This window comes from Piliocolobus tephrosceles, chromosome 1 (assembly GCF_002776525.5).
Source record: "Piliocolobus tephrosceles isolate RC106 chromosome 1, ASM277652v3, whole genome shotgun sequence".
Classification (NCBI taxonomy): Eukaryota; Metazoa; Chordata; class Mammalia; order Primates; family Cercopithecidae; genus Piliocolobus; species Piliocolobus tephrosceles.
In genome coordinates this window covers 61,975,909-61,996,753 of record NC_045434.1, presented here as the reverse complement: position 1 = coordinate 61,996,753, position 20,845 = coordinate 61,975,909, and the positions used below count along the sequence as shown (strand labels likewise).

At 43.0% G+C, this 20,845-nt stretch overlaps 1 protein-coding gene across 3 annotated transcripts in view; it reads left to right on the top strand.

Annotated features, from left to right (window-relative positions):
• Nucleotides 1-20,807, top strand: part of DSTYK (dual serine/threonine and tyrosine protein kinase) — a 71,697-nt gene extending 50,890 nt beyond the window's left edge. For 2 of the 3 annotated variants that reach the window (XM_023186867.1, XM_023186866.1), the window contains exons 5-13: nt 287-370; nt 1,081-1,257; nt 1,879-2,008; nt 2,985-3,141; nt 3,594-3,726; nt 5,888-6,001; nt 12,538-12,652; nt 14,974-15,108; nt 15,567-20,807. In XM_023186867.1, the coding sequence (XP_023042635.1) occupies nt 287-370; nt 1,081-1,257; nt 1,879-2,008; nt 2,985-3,141; nt 3,594-3,726; nt 5,888-6,001; nt 12,538-12,652; nt 14,974-15,108; nt 15,567-15,754 (1,233 nt within the window). In that variant the 3' untranslated portion in view covers nt 15,755-20,807. The remainder of the gene's footprint in view (nt 1-286; nt 371-1,080; nt 1,258-1,878; nt 2,009-2,984; nt 3,142-3,593; nt 3,727-5,887; nt 6,002-12,537; nt 12,653-14,973; nt 15,109-15,566) is intronic. The other variant, XM_023186868.1, reaches the window with a different exon arrangement.
• Nucleotides 20,808-20,845: the final 38 nt, after the last annotated feature.

Sequence of the window (20,845 nt, the reverse complement as noted above, 5' to 3'; positions counted from 1 at the left end):
GCAGAGGTTTCGCTGAGCAAGATCGCGCCATTGCACTCCAGCCTGGGTGACAAGAGCGAAACTCTGTCTTAAAAAAAAAAAAAGAGTCGATGAATATAAAGATGAGGTAGAAGGGGCTAGATAGTTAGTCACAAAATAAATAATCAGCTTGACTCTGCATATATATTGAGGGATAAATTTGGAAACCCTGAGTCTGGACTGTGTTCTTGAAATAAACATCATTTATTGCATTTCTGAAATAGCCACACTACTGAGGGCATGTTTTCTTTGGCGTTGTCTCTTTCAGATCTTAAATGCTGCCTATCATGTTGAAGTCACATTTCACTCAGGGTCATCAGTTACAAGGATGCTGTGGGAGCAAATCAAGCAGGTAGGGATTATTACTTAGAGAAAGATTTCTAAGCCCCTAGTTGGCTCAAATGAATCCTAGTGACCCCAATAGGAAACAGATATCTAGGATCTTCTGTTAAGGCAGGATGGCCATTTGTTCTGGTTTGTCTGCCTGGGAGAATTCTGGTTTATGCCTATTCTCAAATAATTATTAACATTGTTACCTTGAACTCTCAGAAGTTTTGGGTTTAAATGATTTTTATGTTGGGTGTTCTTTGTGGACAATGGAAAAATAGAAAAAAAAAGATAAATGATACTTCATGGAGCTGCAAGACTCTACCACACTAGCTTCTTCATATTTCTTTTTCCCAGCCTAAATCTTTTCTCAGAACTAGGCTTTGTTGTTGCCGGAGGCTGTGAATGTGGTTTCTGTTCTGGAATTTGATCTGGCTCTTATGTAGAGTTATTTACTGACTTCAGAAAGATTATCAGGCACTCCCTGGCACTGAATGTAGTATATTGAGGGTTTGTGAGCATGTAAACTAGGCCTGGTGTTCTTTGATGCTTTCTTTGGGCTAGGACCTGATTTTGAGGTAGATGGAATTGGAAAGGAACTTTAGACTTCGTATGGCTCCCATCTTATGAGCCTGCTCCTATTGAATGGGTAACCCAGAAAAGGAAGGACACTGGGTCTTTGTAGTGGTTCTTGTCTCTCATTCTTCGGTGATCTTGCTGTCCTCATCCTGGTAGATCATCCAGCGCATCACATGGGTTAGCCCACCTGCCATCACTCTGGAATGGAAGAGGAAGGTGGCCCAGGAAGCCATTGAGAGCCTCAGCGCCTCCAAATTGGCCAAGAGCATTTGCAGCCAATTCCGGACTCGGCTCAATAGTTCCCACGAGGCTTTTGCAGCCTCTTTGCGGCAGGTTGGTATGTAGGAAAGGAGATATAACTGGATCAAGCAGAGAAGAGCCTCATCCAGATGGGAATATTTTGCTCTCTGTTCTTTGTGTGTGTGTGTGTGTGTGTGTGTGTGTGTGTGTGTATAAAATCATCAGTATTTTTTCTTTCTAGCCTATTACGTTATAGGAAGTTTTTTCAATAAATTTTTCATGTGGATATTTTCCTAACTCTAGGGAGAATGGAGTGAGCTCAGTTAATTTCTCCCCATTTCACTGAGTGAGGCAAGAAAATAAGAGTAGGAATTTTATATGTTTATATAGTATTTTAGCTAAGAACAAATGACAGAAGGTGATGACTTTCCAACTTCTATGTTATTTCATAATTGTTTGACATCTTATTGTCTGCTGGCAGGGGAGTGGGTGTGTCCAGGCAGAGAGTGGATAGATGTGAGTATGCATCCAGGAGGAAAAGTTATTATTTATTGAGTCCACTCTGTGCCAATCTCTGTGCTAAACATGTTACATGTATCTTGTTTAATTTTCATAATTATCTATATGAGGTAGATATCGTTATCCCTGTGTAACAGGTGAGGAAGTTGAAGCTAGGGACTTAAGTCATATGTACTTTTTCTGTTTCCCTCCCAGCTAGAAGCTGGCCACTCAGGCCGGTTAGAGAAAACTGAAGATCTATGGCTGAAGGTTCGGAAAGATCATGCCCCCCGCCTGGCCCGCCTTTCTCTGGAAAGCCGTTCTCTACAGGACGTCTTGCTTCATCGTGAGTCTGATTTTCAAATAAACTGGAGGATGGTTCAGGATACCTGACATTCTTATGTCCAACGTCAGAGAATCCCAGTGTCTAAAGCTGCTTCTTTGCAAAACTGCCTAAACCCTTACTGATGTTTTTGAATTCCTAAAGTCTCGTCCTGCTATTTATATAGTTCAAATAACATGACCAGGCCAGGTGTGGTGGCTCACACCTATAATCTTAGCACTTTGGGAGGCTGAGATGGGTAGATTGCCTGAGCTCAGAAGTTCAAGACCAGCCTGGGCAATATGGCAAGACCCCATGTTTACTAAAAATACAAAAATTAGCTGGGCGTGGTGGCACTTGCCTGTAATCCCAGCTACTTGGGAGGCTGAGGCAGAAGAATCACTTGAACCCAGGAGGTACAGGTTGCAGTGAGCCAAGATCATACCACTGCACTGCAGCCTGTGTGACAGAGCAAGACTCTGTCTCCAAAAAAAAAAAAAAACCACCACATAACCAAAGTTTATTTGAATTGAACCAGTTAGATTACTTTCTATTGGGTTAGAATGACACCAGAATTTTATCCCTGGGCATGATCACAGCTTCCTGACCCTAAAGGCAGGTTCACAATGAAGAATGTTACAGGGCCGGCATGGTGGCTTACGCCTGTAATCCCAGTACTTTGGGAAGCCACACTGGGTGGATCTCTTGAGCCCAGGAGTTTGGGACCACCCTGGACAACATGGCAAAACCACGTCTCTACCAAAACTACAAAAATTAGCCATGCATGGTGGCGCATGCCTGTAATCCCAACTACTTGGGAGCCTGAGGCAGAATAATCGCTTGAACCCAGGAGGCAGAGGTTGCAGTGAGCAGAGATCGTGCCACTGCACTCCTGCTGGGTGACAGAACAAGACTCTGTCTCAAAAAAAAAAGAATCTTACAGAGGTTGCCCACCAAGTTCCCATCCCTCCTGCCTTATCTCTGTCTCTGTACCTTATAGGTAAACCTAAACTGGGACAGGAACTGGGCCGGGGCCAGTATGGTGTGGTGTACCTGTGTGACAACTGGGGAGGACACTTCCCTTGTGCCCTCAAATCAGTTGTCCCTCCAGATGAGAAGCACTGGAATGATCTGGCTTTGGAATTTCACTACATGAGGTGGGTCCTGGTCTCATTCATCTCTATGAGAAAGATCCAGAGGAGAATCTAGAAGCCTGGTTTAGATTTTGTACCAAGAGCTACAGCATGGCCTCTCTATATTTAGGTTTCTATGTCTAACAGACATGTGCTCCCTTTTAGGCCTTTACTGTCTTTGCTTGCTCTTTCCCCACCATCCTAATTTCTCAGACTCATCATTCCATTTAACTTTCTTCTTTAGTCCTTAAGCCTTATCAGTTTTTAGAATCCAGGATTCTTCATCCTTGTTGAAGAGGCCATGCTCTGTCTGCACTAAGGGCTCTGTCTACACTGAGGGCTCTATCTGCACTGAGGGCCATTACCTCCGGACCTGTCCTAAGCATGGTCTGGAAATTCTTGTCTCCTACATTCTGGCATGGCATGCAGGATTAGAGCCCAAGTCTTGTAGCCCAGACCTCTCTTCTTCCCACCAGGTCTCTGCCGAAGCATGAGCGATTGGTGGATCTCCATGGTTCAGTCATAGACTACAACTATGGTGGTGGCTCCAGCATTGCTGTGCTCCTCATTATGGAGCGGCTACACCGGGATCTCTACACAGGGCTGAAGGTAAGGAGAGAGCAAGATCCGGCTGGCAGCCAAATCCACAGGTTCCTTTCTGGCCTCTCATCCTCTCCTGTTTATTCAGAGCTTTTAGCTTTCATCAGAGATTGTTGGAGTAATCAGGCTTTATTTCACTTATTTCCAAAAACCCTTAAGGATTTCTCAGCTGGGCATGGTGGCTCACCCCTGTAATCCCAGCACTTGGGGAGGCAAGGTGGGAGGATCACTTGAGTCCAGGAGTTTGAGACCAGTCTGGGCAATAGAGGGAGACCTCGTCTCTATAAAAAATTTAAAAGTTAGCTGAGTGTGGTGGCTCATACCTGTAGTCCCAGCTACTCGAGGGGCTGAGGTAGGAGGATCCCTTGCACTTAGGAGGTCAAGACTGCAATGAGCTATGATCACGCCACTGCACCCTAGCCTGGGTGACAGAGCAAGACCCTATCTCTAAAAATAAAAATAAAAATAAATTTAAAGATTTCTCAGAACCTATTTTCACCCCTTTATATACCCAAAATATTGCCATTCACTACTCGGACCCCTGTCGTGGTAGTAAAAATCTAAACTCCTTAGAAGAGCAGTACAGCTTCCTGTAACTCTGCTCTTCTTTCTCACTTTTGCTGTAAGAGGATAAAGCTAGTTTTTGTTGTTTAGTTAACGGATATTTATTAGTGACTGCTTTATACAAGGTCCAGCATTAAGCATCATTAGAGGATATCAGAAGGTATAATTTGATAGGCTCTGTTAAGAGAATTGTAGTCAGTGACCATTTCAGGAAGACGTGGAGTTTGAGTTTGACAAATACACCATGATGGGTAGAATTTGGGCAGTTGGAAGGAAGAGGCCATAGCAGGGGGAAGGAACAGCTTAATGCCTAGAGCATTCGAAGGCTGGTAAGGACACTGGGCACATTGGAGCAGCTGGTTCGTTTTGGGAATCAGGAGACATAATGTGCAAAGAGATGCTGGGAACAAATTACGTAAGACCCAAAATGTTAAGAATTTCCATAGAATTCAAATTCTGTTATAGACTATGAGAAGCTACTGAAGGATTTTATTTGAGTGAAGGTGAAACCCTCAGTTGGATGTTGAGTTGCCCTTATCTAAACCACCAAGAGGGAATTAGAGAGGTTTCTTTTGTCTGTTCCCTACATAGGAGCTGAGTAGAAGGAGAGAAAAGCTGACCTCAGAGTCTCTGAGTAGATCCCTTCTCACAGATTCCTCTTGGACCAGTTTATATGGAGGCTTCCAGAAGTAGGGCAGAGGAAACCTTAGAAATGCTTCCCGGAGTCATGAGGAATCAATATGATGAAGAAAATGACTCTCCAAGCAGCTTTCCCTCTTCATTTCAGAGGAGTTAAGCATTGTCTGATGCATCTTCACAAGTGAACTAGAGAATGTCCTTTGAACTTTTGAATGAGTGATGTGACATTTTCCAGTATTCAGGAGACCCTGAATTGAAGTAATATGAGTGACTTTGGTATTTGAATCCATAAAACCAAACCTGGGCTAACCAGGCCTGTAAAGCAATGGAAGTAAATCTTCCTAAGGGACCTAGAAATAGTCACTTTGAGCTTCAAGGGCAGTTCCAGAATTTGTTCAAATGTTAGAAATGAGTTCATGCCTTAGTTGTTTGTTTCTATCTGCTAGTCACATTTGAGGTTATTCATTTGGCTTAACTGCAGCCTGCAAGGGATTTTATCTGGCTTTGTCTCCTTTACAGCTTGCTCTTCTTTGCTTTGCTTCTACCTCCCTCTCCTAACTGCTTTTTTCTCCCCCCACCTTTTTTTTTTTTGAGACAGAGTCTAGCTCTGTCACCCAGGCTGGAGTGCAGTGGCACCATCTCAGCTCACTGCAACCTCTGCCTCCTGGGTTCAAGTGATTCTCCTGCCTCAGCCTCCCAAGTAGCTGGGATTACAGGCACCTGCCACCACATCCAGCTAATTCTTTTTTGTGTTTTTAGTAGAGACAGGATTTCACCATGTTTGCCAGGCTGGTCTCGAAATTCCTGACCTTGGCCTCCGTAAGTGCTGGGGTTATAGGTATGAGCCACTGTGCCCGGCTCTTCCCCCTTTTAAAAATTCACTTTTCTGTCCTGATGTGCCCAAGCATAGTCAGTTGAATCGAGGAGTTGCCTTATCATGACAAGGAAGCTCTTTTGTCTCCCCAAGGCTGGGCTGACCCTGGAGACACGTTTGCAGATAGCACTAGACGTGGTGGAAGGAATCCGCTTCCTGCACAGCCAGGGACTTGTCCATCGTGATATCAAACTGAAAAATGTGCTGGTAAGTAAGAACTGTTTCCCCAAGATTATAGTCTACCTCTGTGACTGAGTGATTTTGGAGGGTACATGTAAATGTAAGTTAGATCCTAAGAAAAGTCCTCACAGAAAGTGTATTAGTCCATTCTCACACTGCTAGTAAAGACATACCCAAGACTGGGTAATTTATAAAGGAAAGAGGTTTGATTGACTCACAGTTCCACAGGGCTGGAGAAGCCTCAGGAAATTTACAGTTACGGCAGAAGGGGAAGTAAACACATGCTTCTTCACATGGCAGCAACACGAAGAAGTACTGAACAAAGGAGGGTAAATCCCCTTACAAAACCATCAGATCTCGTTAGAACTCACTATCATGAGAAAAGCATGAGGGTGACTCCCCCCGTGATTAAATTACTTCTCACTGGGTCCCTCCCACAACACATGGGGATTATGGGAACTACAATTCAGGATGAGACTTGGGTGGGGACACAGCCAAACCATATCATTCTGCCCCTGGCCCCTCCTAGATCTCATGTCCTCGCATTTCAAAACACAATCATGCCTTCTCAACAGTTGTCCAAAGTCTTAACTCATTCTAGTATTAACCCAAAAGTCCAAGTCCAAAGTTTTATCTGAGACAAGGCAAGTCCCTTCCACCTGTGAGCCTATAAAATCAAAAGCAAGTTAGTTATTTTCTACATACTATGAGGGTACAGGCATTGGATAAATACACCCATTCCAAATGGGAGAAATTGGCCAAAACAAAGGTGCTACAGGGCCCATGCAAGTCTGAAATCCAGTAGGATAGTCATTAAATCCTGAAGTTCCAAAATGATTTTCTTTGACTCCATGTCTCACATCCAGGGCATGCTGATGGAAGAGGTGGTCTCCTATGGCATTGGGCATCTTCACACCTGTGGCTTTGCAGAGTACAGCCCACTTCCTGGCTGCTTTCATGGGCTGGCATTCAGTGTCTGTGGCTTTTCTAGGCACATGGTGCAAGTTGTGTGTGGATCTACCATTCTGGGTTGTGGAAGACAGTGGCCTTCTTCTCACAGTTCCACTAGGCAGTGTCCCAGTAGGGACTTTCTGTGGGGGTTCCAACCCCACATATCCCTTCTACACGGGCCTAACAGAGGTTCTCCATGGGGGCTCCACCCCTGCAGCAAACTTCTGCCTGGATATCCAGGCATTTTCATACATCCTCTGAAATCCAGGTAGAGATTCCCAAACCTCAACTCTTGATTTCTATGCACCTACAGGCCCACCACCACATGTAAGCTGACAAGATTTGGGGCTTGCACCCTCTGAAGCAATGGCCTGAGCTATGTGTTGGCCCCTTTTAGCCACAACTGGAACTGAAGCAGCGGGGAATGCAGGGCACCATGTCCCAAGGCTGCACAGAGCAGGGGGGCCCTGGGTCCAACTCACAGAACCATTTTTCCCTCCTAGACCTCCAGGGGTCACAAGGAGGGCCTGCTGTGAAGGTCTCTGACATGCCTGGAGAAATTTTCCCCATTGTCTTGCTGGTTAACATTTGGCTCCTCATTACTTATGAAAATGTCTGCAGCGGGCTTGAATTTCTCCCCAGAAAATAGGTTTTCTTTTCTTTCTTTCTTTCTTCTTCTTTTCTTTTTTTTCCTGAGATGGAGTCTTGCTCTGTTGCCCAGGCTAGAGTGCAATGGCGCTATCTCAACTCACTGTAACTTCCACCTCCCAGGCTCAAGCAATTCTCCTGCCTCAGCCTCCCAAGTAGCTGGAATTACAGGCACTTGCCATCACGCTGGGCTAATTTTTGTATTTTTAGTAGAGACGGGGTTTTGCCATATTGGTCAGGCTGGTCTCCAACTCCTGACCTCAAGTGATCCGCCCACCTTGGCCTCCCAAAGTACTGGGATTATAGGTGTGAGCCACTGTGCCCAGCCAGAAAATAGGTTTTCTTTTCTATGACATTGTCAGACTGCAAATTTTTCAAACTTTTATGCTCTGCCTCCTCTTCAACACTTCGCTGCTTAGAAATTTCTTCTGGAGTGGACATGGTGGCTGACACCTGTAATCCCAGCACTTTGGGAGACCGAGGTGGGTGGATCATCTGAGGTCAGGAGTTTGAAGCCAGCCTGGCCAACGTGGTAAAACCCCATCTCTACTAAAAATAAAAAATTAGCCAGGTGTGGCACACACCTGTAGTCCCAGCTACTTGGGAGGCTGAGGCAGGAGAATTGCTTGAACCTGGGAGGTGGAGGTTGCAGTGAGCTGAGATTGCACCACTACACTCCAGCCTGGGTGACAGAGTAAGACTCTGTCAATAAATAAATAAATAAATAAATAAATTAATTAATTAATTTCTTCCACCAAATAGCCTAAGTCATCTCTCTCAAGTTCAAAGTTCCACAGATCTCTAGGGCAGGGATAAAATGCCTCCAGTCTCCTTGCATAGCAATAGTGACCTTTATTCCAGTTCCCAACAAGTTCCTTATTTCCATCTGAGACCACCTTACCCTGGACGTCATTGTCCATATCACTATCAGCATTTTGGTCAAAGCCATTCAACAAGTCTCTAGGAAGTTCCAAACTTTCCCACATTTTCCTGTCTTCTTCTGAGCCCTCCAAACTGTTCCAGCCTCTGCCTGTTACCCAGTTCCAAAGTCGCTTCCACAATTTCATGTATCCTTACAGCAGCAGCCCACTCTTGGTACCAATTTACTGTGTTAGTCCATTCTCATGCTGCTAATAAAGGCATACCTGAGACTGGGTAACTTATAAAGGAAAGAAGGTTAATTGACTCACAGTTCCGCAGGGCTGAAGAGGCCTCAGGAAGCTTACAATCATGGTGGAAGGAGAAGCAAACATGTCCTTCTTCACATGGTGGCAGCAAGGAGAAGTGCCGATCAAAAGGGGGAAAAGCCCCTTACCTCCCATCAGGTCCCTCCCATGACACACAGGGATTATGGGAGTTAGCAATTCAAGATGAAATTTGGATGGGGACAAACCGTATCAGAAAGTAGTAGAGTTAACAGCATGGTGAAAGATGGTATGTGAGACTTAAAGCTTAGGGAGGAGTTTTATCATACACTTAGCTGATACTGTGTAAGGTTTTTTCCCCCTACACTGTTTTGAAAAATGTTAAACTTATGGAAGAGTGGTACAATGAAGATCCATATACCCTTTACCCAAATTCATATTCTCTTTTCTCCAAAATGTGCACTCTCTCTTTCTCTCTATACATGCACACACACACACACACACACGTGTGCATACTTTTTTACTGAGCTATATGAAATTCAGTTACAAGGGCAGGCACAGTGGCTCATGCCTGTAATCTGAGCACTTTGGGAGGCCAAGGTGGGTGAATCACCTGAGGTCAGGAGTTCAAGACCAGCCTGGCCAACATAATAAAACCCTGTTTCTACCAAAAATACAAAAAAAAAAAAAAAAAATTAGCCAGGCATGGTGGTGCACACCTGTAGTCCCAGCTACTGAGGAGGTTGAGGCAGGAGAATCACTTGAACCTGGGAGGCAGAGGTTGCAGTGAGCTAAGATTGTGCCCCGCACTCCAGCCTGGTGACAGAGTGAGACCCTGCCACACACACACACACACACAAAAAGTAACAGAAAACACTTTATTCCTAAGTACTTCATCATGTATCTCCTAAGAAAAAGGATATCGTTCTACATAATCAAAGTGTCATTATTATACCCAAGAAATTTAACATTGATAGAATACTATTATTTAATATGTAATCTATATTAACATTTTTCAGTTGTCCCAAATAAGTTTAGTTGCCCTAAATATGGTATGTTTGTTTGTTTGATACAGGATCCAATCCAGGAAATATATAGTATATTTTGTTGTCATGTTTCTTTAGTCTCCTTTAACCTAGAATAGTCTTTCTGCCTTTGAGGAGTCTGGGCCTTGTTATTGCTTAAGGTTTGATCAGAGATGTAGGATGAAGGCTGAGATGAGTAAATGTACCTTAAATGGTGAGATGGTCATGAACTCACTAGTCCTATAATTTGAATTGTAAAGAATCTTTTGATCTATTCCTCTTGAAAGTATACTGGCATGTCATTCAGTTGTTTCTGGCAATACTTAAATGATGTATGAAGATGACAGCAATTTAGGGGAAGGGAACAGTCTCCCTAAAATTGACAGCCGAAACCTAAAGGCTGATCAATAGCCAAATTAGACAGACTTATTCTCTTCAACCTTTAGGAAAGGAAACTACAGGGACTTTAGGAAACTCTCCTCGGCTGACCAGAGGACCTCAACTTTCTGCTCTGGGGTCAGGAGGAGAGTCAGGCTCTGAAGTGTTTCCCTGGTGTCCTTCCATGGACCTGTACTTTCTATTCTTCCAGGGTTTTTTAGGACCTTCATATGTACCAGGCACTGTGCTAAGCACTGGGGATACAAAGATGAAAACGGCAATCCCTGCCCTCATGTGGCTTATAGTATGGGGAAGAAGACAGTACAGGTTGAGTATTCCTAATCCAAAAATTACAAATCCAAAATGCTCCATAATCCGAAACTTTCTGAGCACTGACATGACCCTCAAAGAGAATGCTCACTGGAGCATTTTGGATTTTTAATTAGAGGTGTTGAATCAGCAAGTATAATGGATATATTCCAAAATCTGGGGAAAAAAATGAAATTCAAAACACTTCTGGTTCTAAGCCTTTCAGATAAGGGATACGCAACCTGTAATGGAAATGAACCTGGAGACAGGAAGGTTGGCGGCAGGATTTATGGAGTACAGTCATGCACTGCATAATGACATTTTGGTCAGTGAGACCACATATACAATGTAGTCCCATAAGATTATAATGGACTGGCTAGGTGTGGTGGATCACGCCTGTAATCCCAGCACTTTGGGAGGCCGAGGCAGGCAGATCACCTGAGGTCGGGAGTTCGAGACCAACCTGACCAACATGGAGAAACCCTGTCTATACTAAAAATACAAAATTAGCTGGGCGTGGTGGCGCATGCCTGTAATCCCAGCTACTCGGGAGGCTGAGGCAGAATAGCTTGAACCCTTGAACCCGGGAGGCAGAGGTTGCGGTGAGCCAAGATCGTGCCATTGCACTCCAGCCTGGGCATCAAGAGCAAAACTCCGTCTCAAAAAAACAAAAATAAACAAAAAAGATTATAATGGACTAAAAAATTCCTATTGCCTAGTGACATCATAGCTGTTGTAATGTTGCAGCACAGTGCAATACACGTGTGGTGATGCTTGTGTAAACCTGCTGATATAAAAGAATAGCACAATTATGTACGGTATATATTTGATAATAAACAGCTATGTTACTGGTTTATATATTTACTGTACTATACTTTTTATCTTTTTATACCTTTTAGATACTCTAAAAAGTGTAGTACAGTAAATATATAAACTAGTAAGGATAGCCTCGGGCAGGACCTTAGGATGAACTCCAGAAGAAGGTGTTGCTATCATAGGAAGTGACAGCTCCATGTGTGTTATTGTCCTTGAAGACCTTCCAGTGGGACAGGATGTGGAAGTGGAAGACAGTGATATAGATGATCTTGACCCCATGCAGGCCTAGGCTAATATGTCTGTGTTTTAGTTCTTAACAAAAAAGTTTTAAAAGCTAGAAAAAAAAAAAAAGAAAGCCTATAACCAGCCTAGACAACAGAGAAAGACCCCATCTCTACTAAAAATCAAAAAATTATCCCGGCATGATGGCATACAACCATAGTCTTTGCTGGTCAGGAAGCCGAGGTAGGAAAATCCCTTGAGCCCAGAAGTTCAAGGCTCCCTTGAGCTGTGATCGTACCACTGCACTCCAGCCTGGACGACAGAGCACAACCCTGTCTCTTAAAAAAAAAAAAAATACATACATATATATATATATATATATATATATATATTTGTACAGCTATACAATGTGTGTTGTAAGCTAAGTGTTTATTGCAAGAGTCAAACAAAGAGCTTAAAAAATTAAAAAGTTTATAAAGTAAAATTACAGTAAGTAGAGGTTGATTTATTATTGAAGAAAAACTTTTAAAAATATAGTGTAGCCTAAATATACAGTGTTTATAAAGCCTACAGTAGTGTACAGTAATGTCCTAGGCATTCACATTCACTCACCACTCACTCACTGACTCACCCAGAGCAACTTCCACTTCTGCAGGCTCCATTCATTATAAATGCCCTCTACAGGTATACCATAAAATGGTAAAATATTTTTTATACCGTATTCTTACTGTACCTTTTCTTGGTTTAAGTATGTTTAGATACACAAATACCATTGTGTTACAGTTGCCTGTGGTATTCAGTACAGTAACACACTGTACAGGTTTGTAGCCTGGTAGCAAAAGACCATACTATTAATATGTAGCCTAGGTGTGTAGCAAGTATACCATCTAGGTTTGTGTAAGCACAGTGTGGTGTTTGTACAAGGACAAAATCACCTGACAACTCATTTTTCAGAGCATAATCCTGTCCAGTGACACTACTTTGAGGTACCTACCTTTGAGGTTGGGTATGCAGCACTGCTGTGTGCAGGATCAGAAACAAGGTGACTCTTGCCCTGCTTTGTTGGCAGCTGGATAAGCAGAACCGTGCCAAGATCACTGACTTAGGATTCTGCAAGCCAGAGGCCATGATGTCAGGCAGCATTGTGGGGACACCAATCCATATGGCCCCTGAACTTTTCACAGGTAAGGCTGGAGTTCAGGCAGTGGGTCTGGGCAGGGTGTATTACTTTAATCCTGAGTGCTACCCCTTGAGCTCGTTTCTACAATCACTACTGGCAGGTCTAGCACAGGCAAGGGAGAAACCAGATCAGGGGAGACCTACCTAAGGCAAGTAGCAGGGAAATTGAAGAGGTAGAGGAGTAAGAAAGAAAAAGTACAAATGGGAATCACCATTTGGACATCTCTCTGGGTTATTCGTGCCATAATTGCCATAATCAGCCAATTATTTAATCATAAAGTATTGATTGAATAACTCCTGTGTGATAGGAGTTGTCCTTTATCATTAAAGAACTTACAGTTGACATAGAGATATATTGAGAGATAAAATAGGAAGCAGTATAACACAACGTATGATTAAGTGCTAAATTAAGTGCTATATGATGTACTGTTGGTGTTTAGAGAAGGAATAAATGAAGGTGGAAATGTTTAGTGGTTTTGTGATGAAGGTGAGATTTTGAGTAGAACTTGAGTCAGATCTGGGAAATTGGTAGGTGGGAAGGGAAATCATTTATTAAGTATACACTTTGAGTTAAGCAGTATGGGTAGGTTTTTCATGTATTTTGTTTAATTCTGTGATGATGATGAATTTTTATGTCCATTCAATGGATAAAGTTGAGACCAGACTGATGAAGAAACCTACTCCCAAAAACATTGAGCTAAAAGTAATGGACCTGTGATTTAAGTCTAGGACTTTCTGTCTCCATAGTACAACCCTGTAGCATAAAGGAGAGAAAATTCCGGAGGCTAAAGAAGGGGAAATGAAGAAAATCACAGAATAGAAATAAGCGTGACAGGAAAGAAATCCATTTGGGGAACAGTAGCAAACAAGGTTGGAGATAAAATACATTGAGCTTGAAATTCCCACAGAAAAATCAAGGCTTGTTTTGCAAGACTTAAGGAGCTACTGAGCTTTTGAGTAGGAGACAAAGGAAAATGTTGATGAAGATGAGCTTTAGCAACAGTAGGTAAAGATGATTTGGGAGGAACCAAGGTAAGACCAGATAGCTGGTCTTCTATGGTTTTCTCCATGATTAAGGTGGTGTTAGTGCGGAAACAAACAAGTGTGAGAAATTTAGATTAATTCAGAGGAAGAGTGAACAAGATTTTGGTGCTAACTTAATACGGTTAGTGAACAGAAAAGAATGACTAAAAGATGACTGCAAGGTTTTGAGCCCAAGTGATGGGAATGATTGTTCCATTGCTAGCAAAGATAGAAAGGTAGTCATTAGTATTGGTAAGAGTTAAAATTAGCAATATATTTAAATTTCTTTCATTTCATGTATGAGTCTTCCCCCAGCCCTTCACTGGGTGATACATGTAAGGATTAGGTGTTAGTGAGACAGCTGTAGCTGTATTCAACATCTGAACTAAGTAGACAGTCATCATTTTTCTTTCTCTAGATTTACTTAACAACAAAAAAAAAAACTTTCGGCCAGGCACGGTGTTTCATGCCTGTAATCCCAGCACTTTGGGAGGCCAAGGCGGGTGGATCACTGAGGTCAGGAGTTCAAGACCAGCCTGACCAATATGGAGAAACCCCATCTCTACTAAAAATACAAAATTAGCCGGGTGTGGTGGTGCCTGCTTGTAATCCCAACTATTTGGGAGGCTGAGGCAGAATCAGTTGAACCCAGGAGGCGGAGGTTGTGGTGAGCCGAGATCATGCTACTGCACTCTAGCCTGGACAACAAGAGCAAAACTCTGTCTCAAAAAAAAAAAAAGAAGAAACTTTCTAATCCCACTGCTGTTACTCTATTTTGGTTACTTCATACTTAAATTTCTTTTATTGTTTCTATTGCAGTCTACCCTATTGCTGTCAGAATCATCTTTCTAAAATACTATATTCTTCATGTCACCTCCTACTCTAAAACATAAATGACTTCCTGCTGCCCACTAAATCCAGACTCTTGTACCTGACTTTAAAAATTATTATATTCTGGTTTCAACATACCTACCCACCTGTATTTCCAACTTTATTTCCTTAATTTTTTGTGATTAATCTTTTTGACTGTCCTAGCAGAATGACAGGCCTTATTTTCCTTTTCCTTTGTCAGGTTCTAGGCTTGGCTCTCTTAGTATTGAGCTGTGACCTCCCAATGTCTTACTTGATTGTATTGTAAAATGGGCATTATAAATGTGCCCTGCCCACCTGGCAGGGTTGTTACTGAGAGATAATAGATGTTAAAAGCTTTGGAAAAAGCCAACCCTCTACTGAGGCAAGATGGTGTGGATGCTGCTGCCTGACTCTCCATGGCTCATTATGTTTCATCCTTTCTTGCCATCAGGGAAGTACGATAATTCCGTGGATGTCTACGCTTTTGGAATTCTTTTCTGGTATATCTGCTCAGGCTCTGTCAAGCTCCCTGAGGCATTTGAGAGGTGTGCTAGCAAAGACCATCTCTGGAACAATGTGCGAAGGGGTAAGAGCCACAAGTACTACCTTGTCCTAACTCCCCTGGCTAGCGCAGACTGAGCCCAGGCAATGTCATCCAGCCTCCTGTCATCCTATCTGGCTACTCCATAGCAGGGCCATAGATACATTTAAACTGTCATGAATCCAGAAAACATATTTAAGTCAACCTTTGCTTCCAGGCAACTCTCTATTGAACTATCTCAAAAAGCCTTTTTAAAAAAATGTCCAATTCTTCAACTTCATATGCCAGTGTGTTCCAGTTTTTCTTTTCTTTTTCTCTCTTTTTTTTAAAAAATTATTTTTATTGTTAGGTTCTAACCTAGATGTTTGCAATTGAAGTCAAAACTCCTTGCATTCTTTAGTATTCTGAGCCCCACTGGGAATTCAGCCTTTGAGCTGGTCATGCCTCTTTGTATGTGCTGGGCCCCTCTCACTGTGGTCTTGTTTCCATGCTCCTTTCTCTAGGGGCTCGCCCAGAACGTCTTCCTGTGTTTGATGAGGAGTGCTGGCAGTTGATGGAAGCCTGTTGGGATGGCGACTCCTTGAAGAGGCCTCTCTTGGGCATTGTTCAGCCCATGCTCCAGGGCATCATGGATCGGCTCTGCAAGTCCAATTCTGAGCAGCCAAACAGAGGACTAGATGATTCTACTTGAAAGCAAAGACCTTTCTTTTTCACTCTCTAGTTCTTTCCTTCCCCCTCACCTTTTGGCCATGGGGAGAATTTGACATTTATTCACTATAGGACACACTCCCAAGGGAACTGGTGCTTGCTGGGAAACTTGAAACCTTCCCAGGCAGGGATGACTCCTGGACAGTGAAGAGTTGAATGACTGAGCATATTCAGCAGCTCACTGAAGCACCAAGCTATTCCTTTAGCAAAAAAGTGTCTAAGATGTGTAAAAGCTGAGGAATGTGATGTTCTGGCCTCACAAATGAAAAGGAGGCAGATGTTACCATTGTCTATTCACTGTATATGCTTCTAAGACAACAAGCGGGACACTGCAGTGGCAATAGTGTTAAAAAGTCTCATTCTCATGATTTTTGGCTCTAGCTAGGAATAGTTTAGTCAGGACTCAGAAAATTTGAACTTAGTTCTGGGATTATGAAAACATGGGGACAAAAACAGTAACTTGTGGATGTCTGGTTCCTGCTGTCTGCAGCCAGGGATCTCAGGTTGCAATGGTCAGAAGTCCCAGTGAGGTAGCTAGAAACAGAGCTATCTGTTCCTCATAGTGCCAGTGTGTTTACATTTATAGGGCCACATATCCCTAGTTTCTGGGGGAGGGTTTCACTGTTACATCACCAAAAGGCCCTGAAAAGAGTAAAAAAAAAAAAAAGAGGCTGGGCTTGGTGGCTCACGCCTGTAATTCCAGCACTTTGAGAGGCTGAGGCGAGCAGATCATAAGGTCCAGAGTTTAAGAGCAGCCTGGCCAACATGGTGAAACCCCGTCTCTACTAAATATACAAAAAATTAGCTGGGCATACTGGTGCATGCCTGTAATCCTAGCTACTGGGGAGTCTGAGGCAGGAGAATCGCTTGAACCTGGGAGCGGAGGTTGCAGTGAGCTGAGATCATGCCACTGTACTTCAGCCTGGGCGACAGGGTGAGACTCTGTCTCAAAAAAAAAAAAAAAAAAAAGAATGCGTGTGCATATATGTGTGTGTATATGTATATACATGTGTGTGTGTCTATATCTCTATATATAGACATACACACAGAAGTTATCAGATTTAGAGTTACTGCTAACCCCAGAACAGAATCTGTTCTTTTACCTTTGAGTCTTTTCTTTTGTTTACCTCTTTTCATCTCAAAGTGGGAAAGCTCCAGATAACATGGTACGTAGGAGTGAGTGTCTGAGCAAAACCAACCCAGTGTGAAGTATTTGGGTGAGACCTGAGAGGTAGGAGATGATTGGAGGCCATGGCCTGTGTACAAACATACTGGAAGAAAACGAGCTTGTTTTTAAAACTTAACATAATCAGAAACTTTTCTTTTTGTGTTTCAATCTAACATGTTGATGTTTTTAAAATTTGATCAGTGAGCTTTTTAACCAAGATTTCTCCTGCAATTTGTTCCTTCTTTTTACCTTATTTTAAATATAATCGGTTAGAAGAAAAAAAGAAGCACACGAAAGAGAAAAACCCTCCTCTGGTAGTTCTGTGTGTGTGCCCCTCACCCGTGTGCTAGTGTCTGGGAAGTTTCCCTGAAAGGTGGGAGGCGGGTGGGTGGTCTTTTGGAGAGTTCCTCATGAAGTGTGCTTGAGGAAAGAAATTCTGATTCTAGGCAGAGGAAGGGGAACAATTTAAATATTGGTGCATCTCAGATGCACTTCTTCAAGCCTTCCTCAACCAAACTGATCCATTAGATTCAGAAAAACAGGTAGACAAGGAAGTAGACAGTGGAAGTGAGTAGTCTCCCTCCATCTGCCTAATCCCCAATAACTGTGGTCTGGCCCCTGTGTCCAGCCCCAGAGTTTGTAGAGCAGGTCCCCAAGTAGGTGTATAAGATGAATTGCAAATTAGCCAGGCATGGTGGTGTGGGCATGGTGGTGTGCGCCTGTAGTCCCAGCTACTCGGGAGTCTGAGGCAGGAGAATTGCTGGAACCTGGGATGCGGAGATTGTGGTGAGCCGACATCGCGCCACTGCACTCCAGCCTGGGCAACAGAGTGAGACTCCATCTCAAAAAAGAAAAAGAAAAAGATGAGTTGCACATTTGCTGCTGGGATTTTCTGAGGCTTGTTTATGACAGAATGACCATCTTTTAAATATTAATGGAATATAAATGGAGTCTATAATGGGTCTTTCATATAACTTTTAACTCTTTGGCTATCCTGGGCTCTGATCATGATACGTTTGAGCATAGTAGCTCCCTAAACTCTTGCAACCTTTCAGAAACTCCACGTAGTGCTAATAACCTTTTTACCTGCAAATGATAAAGTAACTGACTCAGTGTCTTTGGGCTCTGTAGGCTTTAGCCTTGTTTTGGTAGGATGTTCAGTACATTCGAATTTTTACCACCTATTTAGCTATACTTCAAGTCCTCTATTCTCTGCACTAACTCACTTGTCCTTCTGGGAACTATGATGGGACTTCAAGGGAGTCAGGTGTCAAGAGAGGAGGGGTAAGTACTCTCTACTTGCTGGAAAATCATTGTCTAAGTCTGTTGTGTATGAAATTTTAGGAAAAGTCTTACATAGTTCCCTTTCCAGACTGTCTTCTTTTGACTCTAGCTATAATCATAAGTCTGTGCTTCCATTATGAAGGTCACATTCCTAGCATTCTTTGGAAGTCTTAGCTCATACTCCCATTCACATATGGGAGGTTAGATTTTTTTCGTCTACCCAGAGTCCCTTTTTAGTTTACCCCACGGCTTAGTCTGCGATCAGATGCCAGTTCTCTAGCACATTCCCCAACAGTTTTTTCCCCAATGGGGAGGGTGGAAGGGAGGGACTAATGTAAGTAAGGAGATGAGTAGTTGTGTTACAGTTCATTTTCTTAAAAAAAGTATTTTGAGAAAAGGTGCAAAATATTCTTGAAAGTCTCTAGGCCAGCCAAAATCCATATATGGATATTTGGGGATGTTATTTAAATACTCAGCAGGCTGAGTGCAGGTATACGTGTGTATAATGTGTGTATACTTTGCTTTTGTTTTATAACATTGTCAGCTAATTTTGGTTTCTTTGTTCCTTGGCATCCATTCTTATGATAAGTGATGGAATGCCATGAAACGTACTGTATTGTATATTACTTGGGAGGACACTAGGTTTTCAAAGAAGTCTGGCAGTACTTGGCTTATAGAGGGCCCAGCATGACCAAAGTCCTAAAGACTTTACCTCCCAGCTTTGGTTGTACGTGTTCCCAAGTGGTGAGGTGAGATTGTGGCTGGAGGAGGAAAAAGGATGACGTGAAAGAATGACCCTTATTGTGTTCTGTCCTTCTAATCAGCATAATTAGGGCAGCTTACCCCAGCATGAAAATGATGACCTGGCCATTTTTAATGGCCAGAGCTTGAAGTCTGGTCTCTCATTTTGTTTCAGAAATGAGGCCTTCCTGCAGAGCAGTCAGGAGAAATGGTGGAGCCTGGGACCCTGGAATGGCTGACCCTGGGCCTAGAGAGCTGATGGCAAGGGCTGTCTGGCCCGGCTCATTTGGGTGGGGTTTCCCCAGGCATACCTCAGTTCCCTGATCCTCTGCAAAGAGTAGCTCATTGACTGAGCAAGCGCTTCACAGGAGGACTGTGCTGGTTGTTCCCAGACCAAAGAGGGTCACTTTTGACTCCATCAACTTCAAGGGGACAGAGCCTAGGCAGCTTCTCCTAATTTTTAACACTAAAATTCAAGGAAGCAGTGGAGGAAAGAATGCATTACTACCACAGATAGAAATAGGGGACTCGTCGAACTCTCGACTAGTACCTGTCAGCTCTCAAGTGCATTTTTGTGTCTTTGCTCGAGCTGCCAAAGAAGGGTCAGTCACAAAGTGTTCTTCCTAATGGAAGAAGTGCCTCGGGGTTGCAGGGCTTCAAAGTGACAACTGCACTGAATGACACTTTATATTTTGGCTTTGGCTTATTATTTAGCACTGGGAGGCCTGGGGGGAATTGGTGATTACAGTAGCACTTTGGGAAGTTAAAGGCCCCTTTGGGCTTGCTTTGGAGAGATGATGGCATGCTTGGTATTCCATTTGGATAATCAGGAAACCTCCCTAGTCCATCCATATTGCATCAGAGTGGGATTAACAACCCTGGAAGAGTCCACTGCCAAAAGAGTAGTTGCTTTCCTTGAGTTTCCAAAGCTTTTGGATTTTCTGGATCAAGTAACCCACTTTTTAAAACCTGAGGTCAGGAGTTCAAGACCAATCTGTAACATGGTGAAACCCCGTCTCTATTAAAAATAGAAAAAATTAGCCAGGCATGGTGGCGGGCATCTGTAGTCCCAGCTACTCAGGAGGCTGAGGGAGGAGAATTGCTTGAACCCAGGAGACAGAGGCTGCAATGAGCCGAGAACACACCACTGCACTCCAGCCTGGGTGGCAGAGCAAGACTCCATTTCAAAAGAAAAAGAAAAAAGAAAAAGGTTAATCCTTCCAAATATGGAGGTGGGATGAATAGGGCTTGTTTGATGTTGAAGTGGGTAAGGAGGGAGTGGCCTTGGGACACTTGTATTCCAAACTCCCCTGGAGGTTTCCAGTAGCACTACTGTTCTTAAAAGGGTTTTATTTTTAACTTCATCTGTTTTGTTAACATCCAGTCCAATTGAGGTGATCTCAGAGGTGCATCAGGACACCAAGCACTGGGGAGGCCACCTTGCCCAGATGGTTGAAAAGAAAATTGGTCTGGACAGCCTGTTGTCTTTTGTCTTCATGTAATGTCGTTTGTTTGTTTTAAAGGACTAATGTTTGTTACAGTGTTAAATAAAGGTGTAACATACTAAGTGTGTAGAATAAAAGTGCAATAACAAAAGAAAATGACTTTCGCACACACTTCAGTCTTTATCCTCTCTCCTTTCTTGTGCTACCTGGCTCTTTCCATAGTACTGTTACAGCAGGACTGTGGTAATTGTGTGCATTTTGAAGAGATGCGACTCGGGGTTAATCTTCATTCATGTAAATTTGAAGGGTTGGGTTTGGTTTTATAGAGTATTCTATATACTTGTTGGGTTACACAAATACTAGATGTGCTGTATAATAAAGATCACATTAACGTTTTAGGTTTCTATCTGTTTGGCTTTGGTTTTCCCTTACCTTA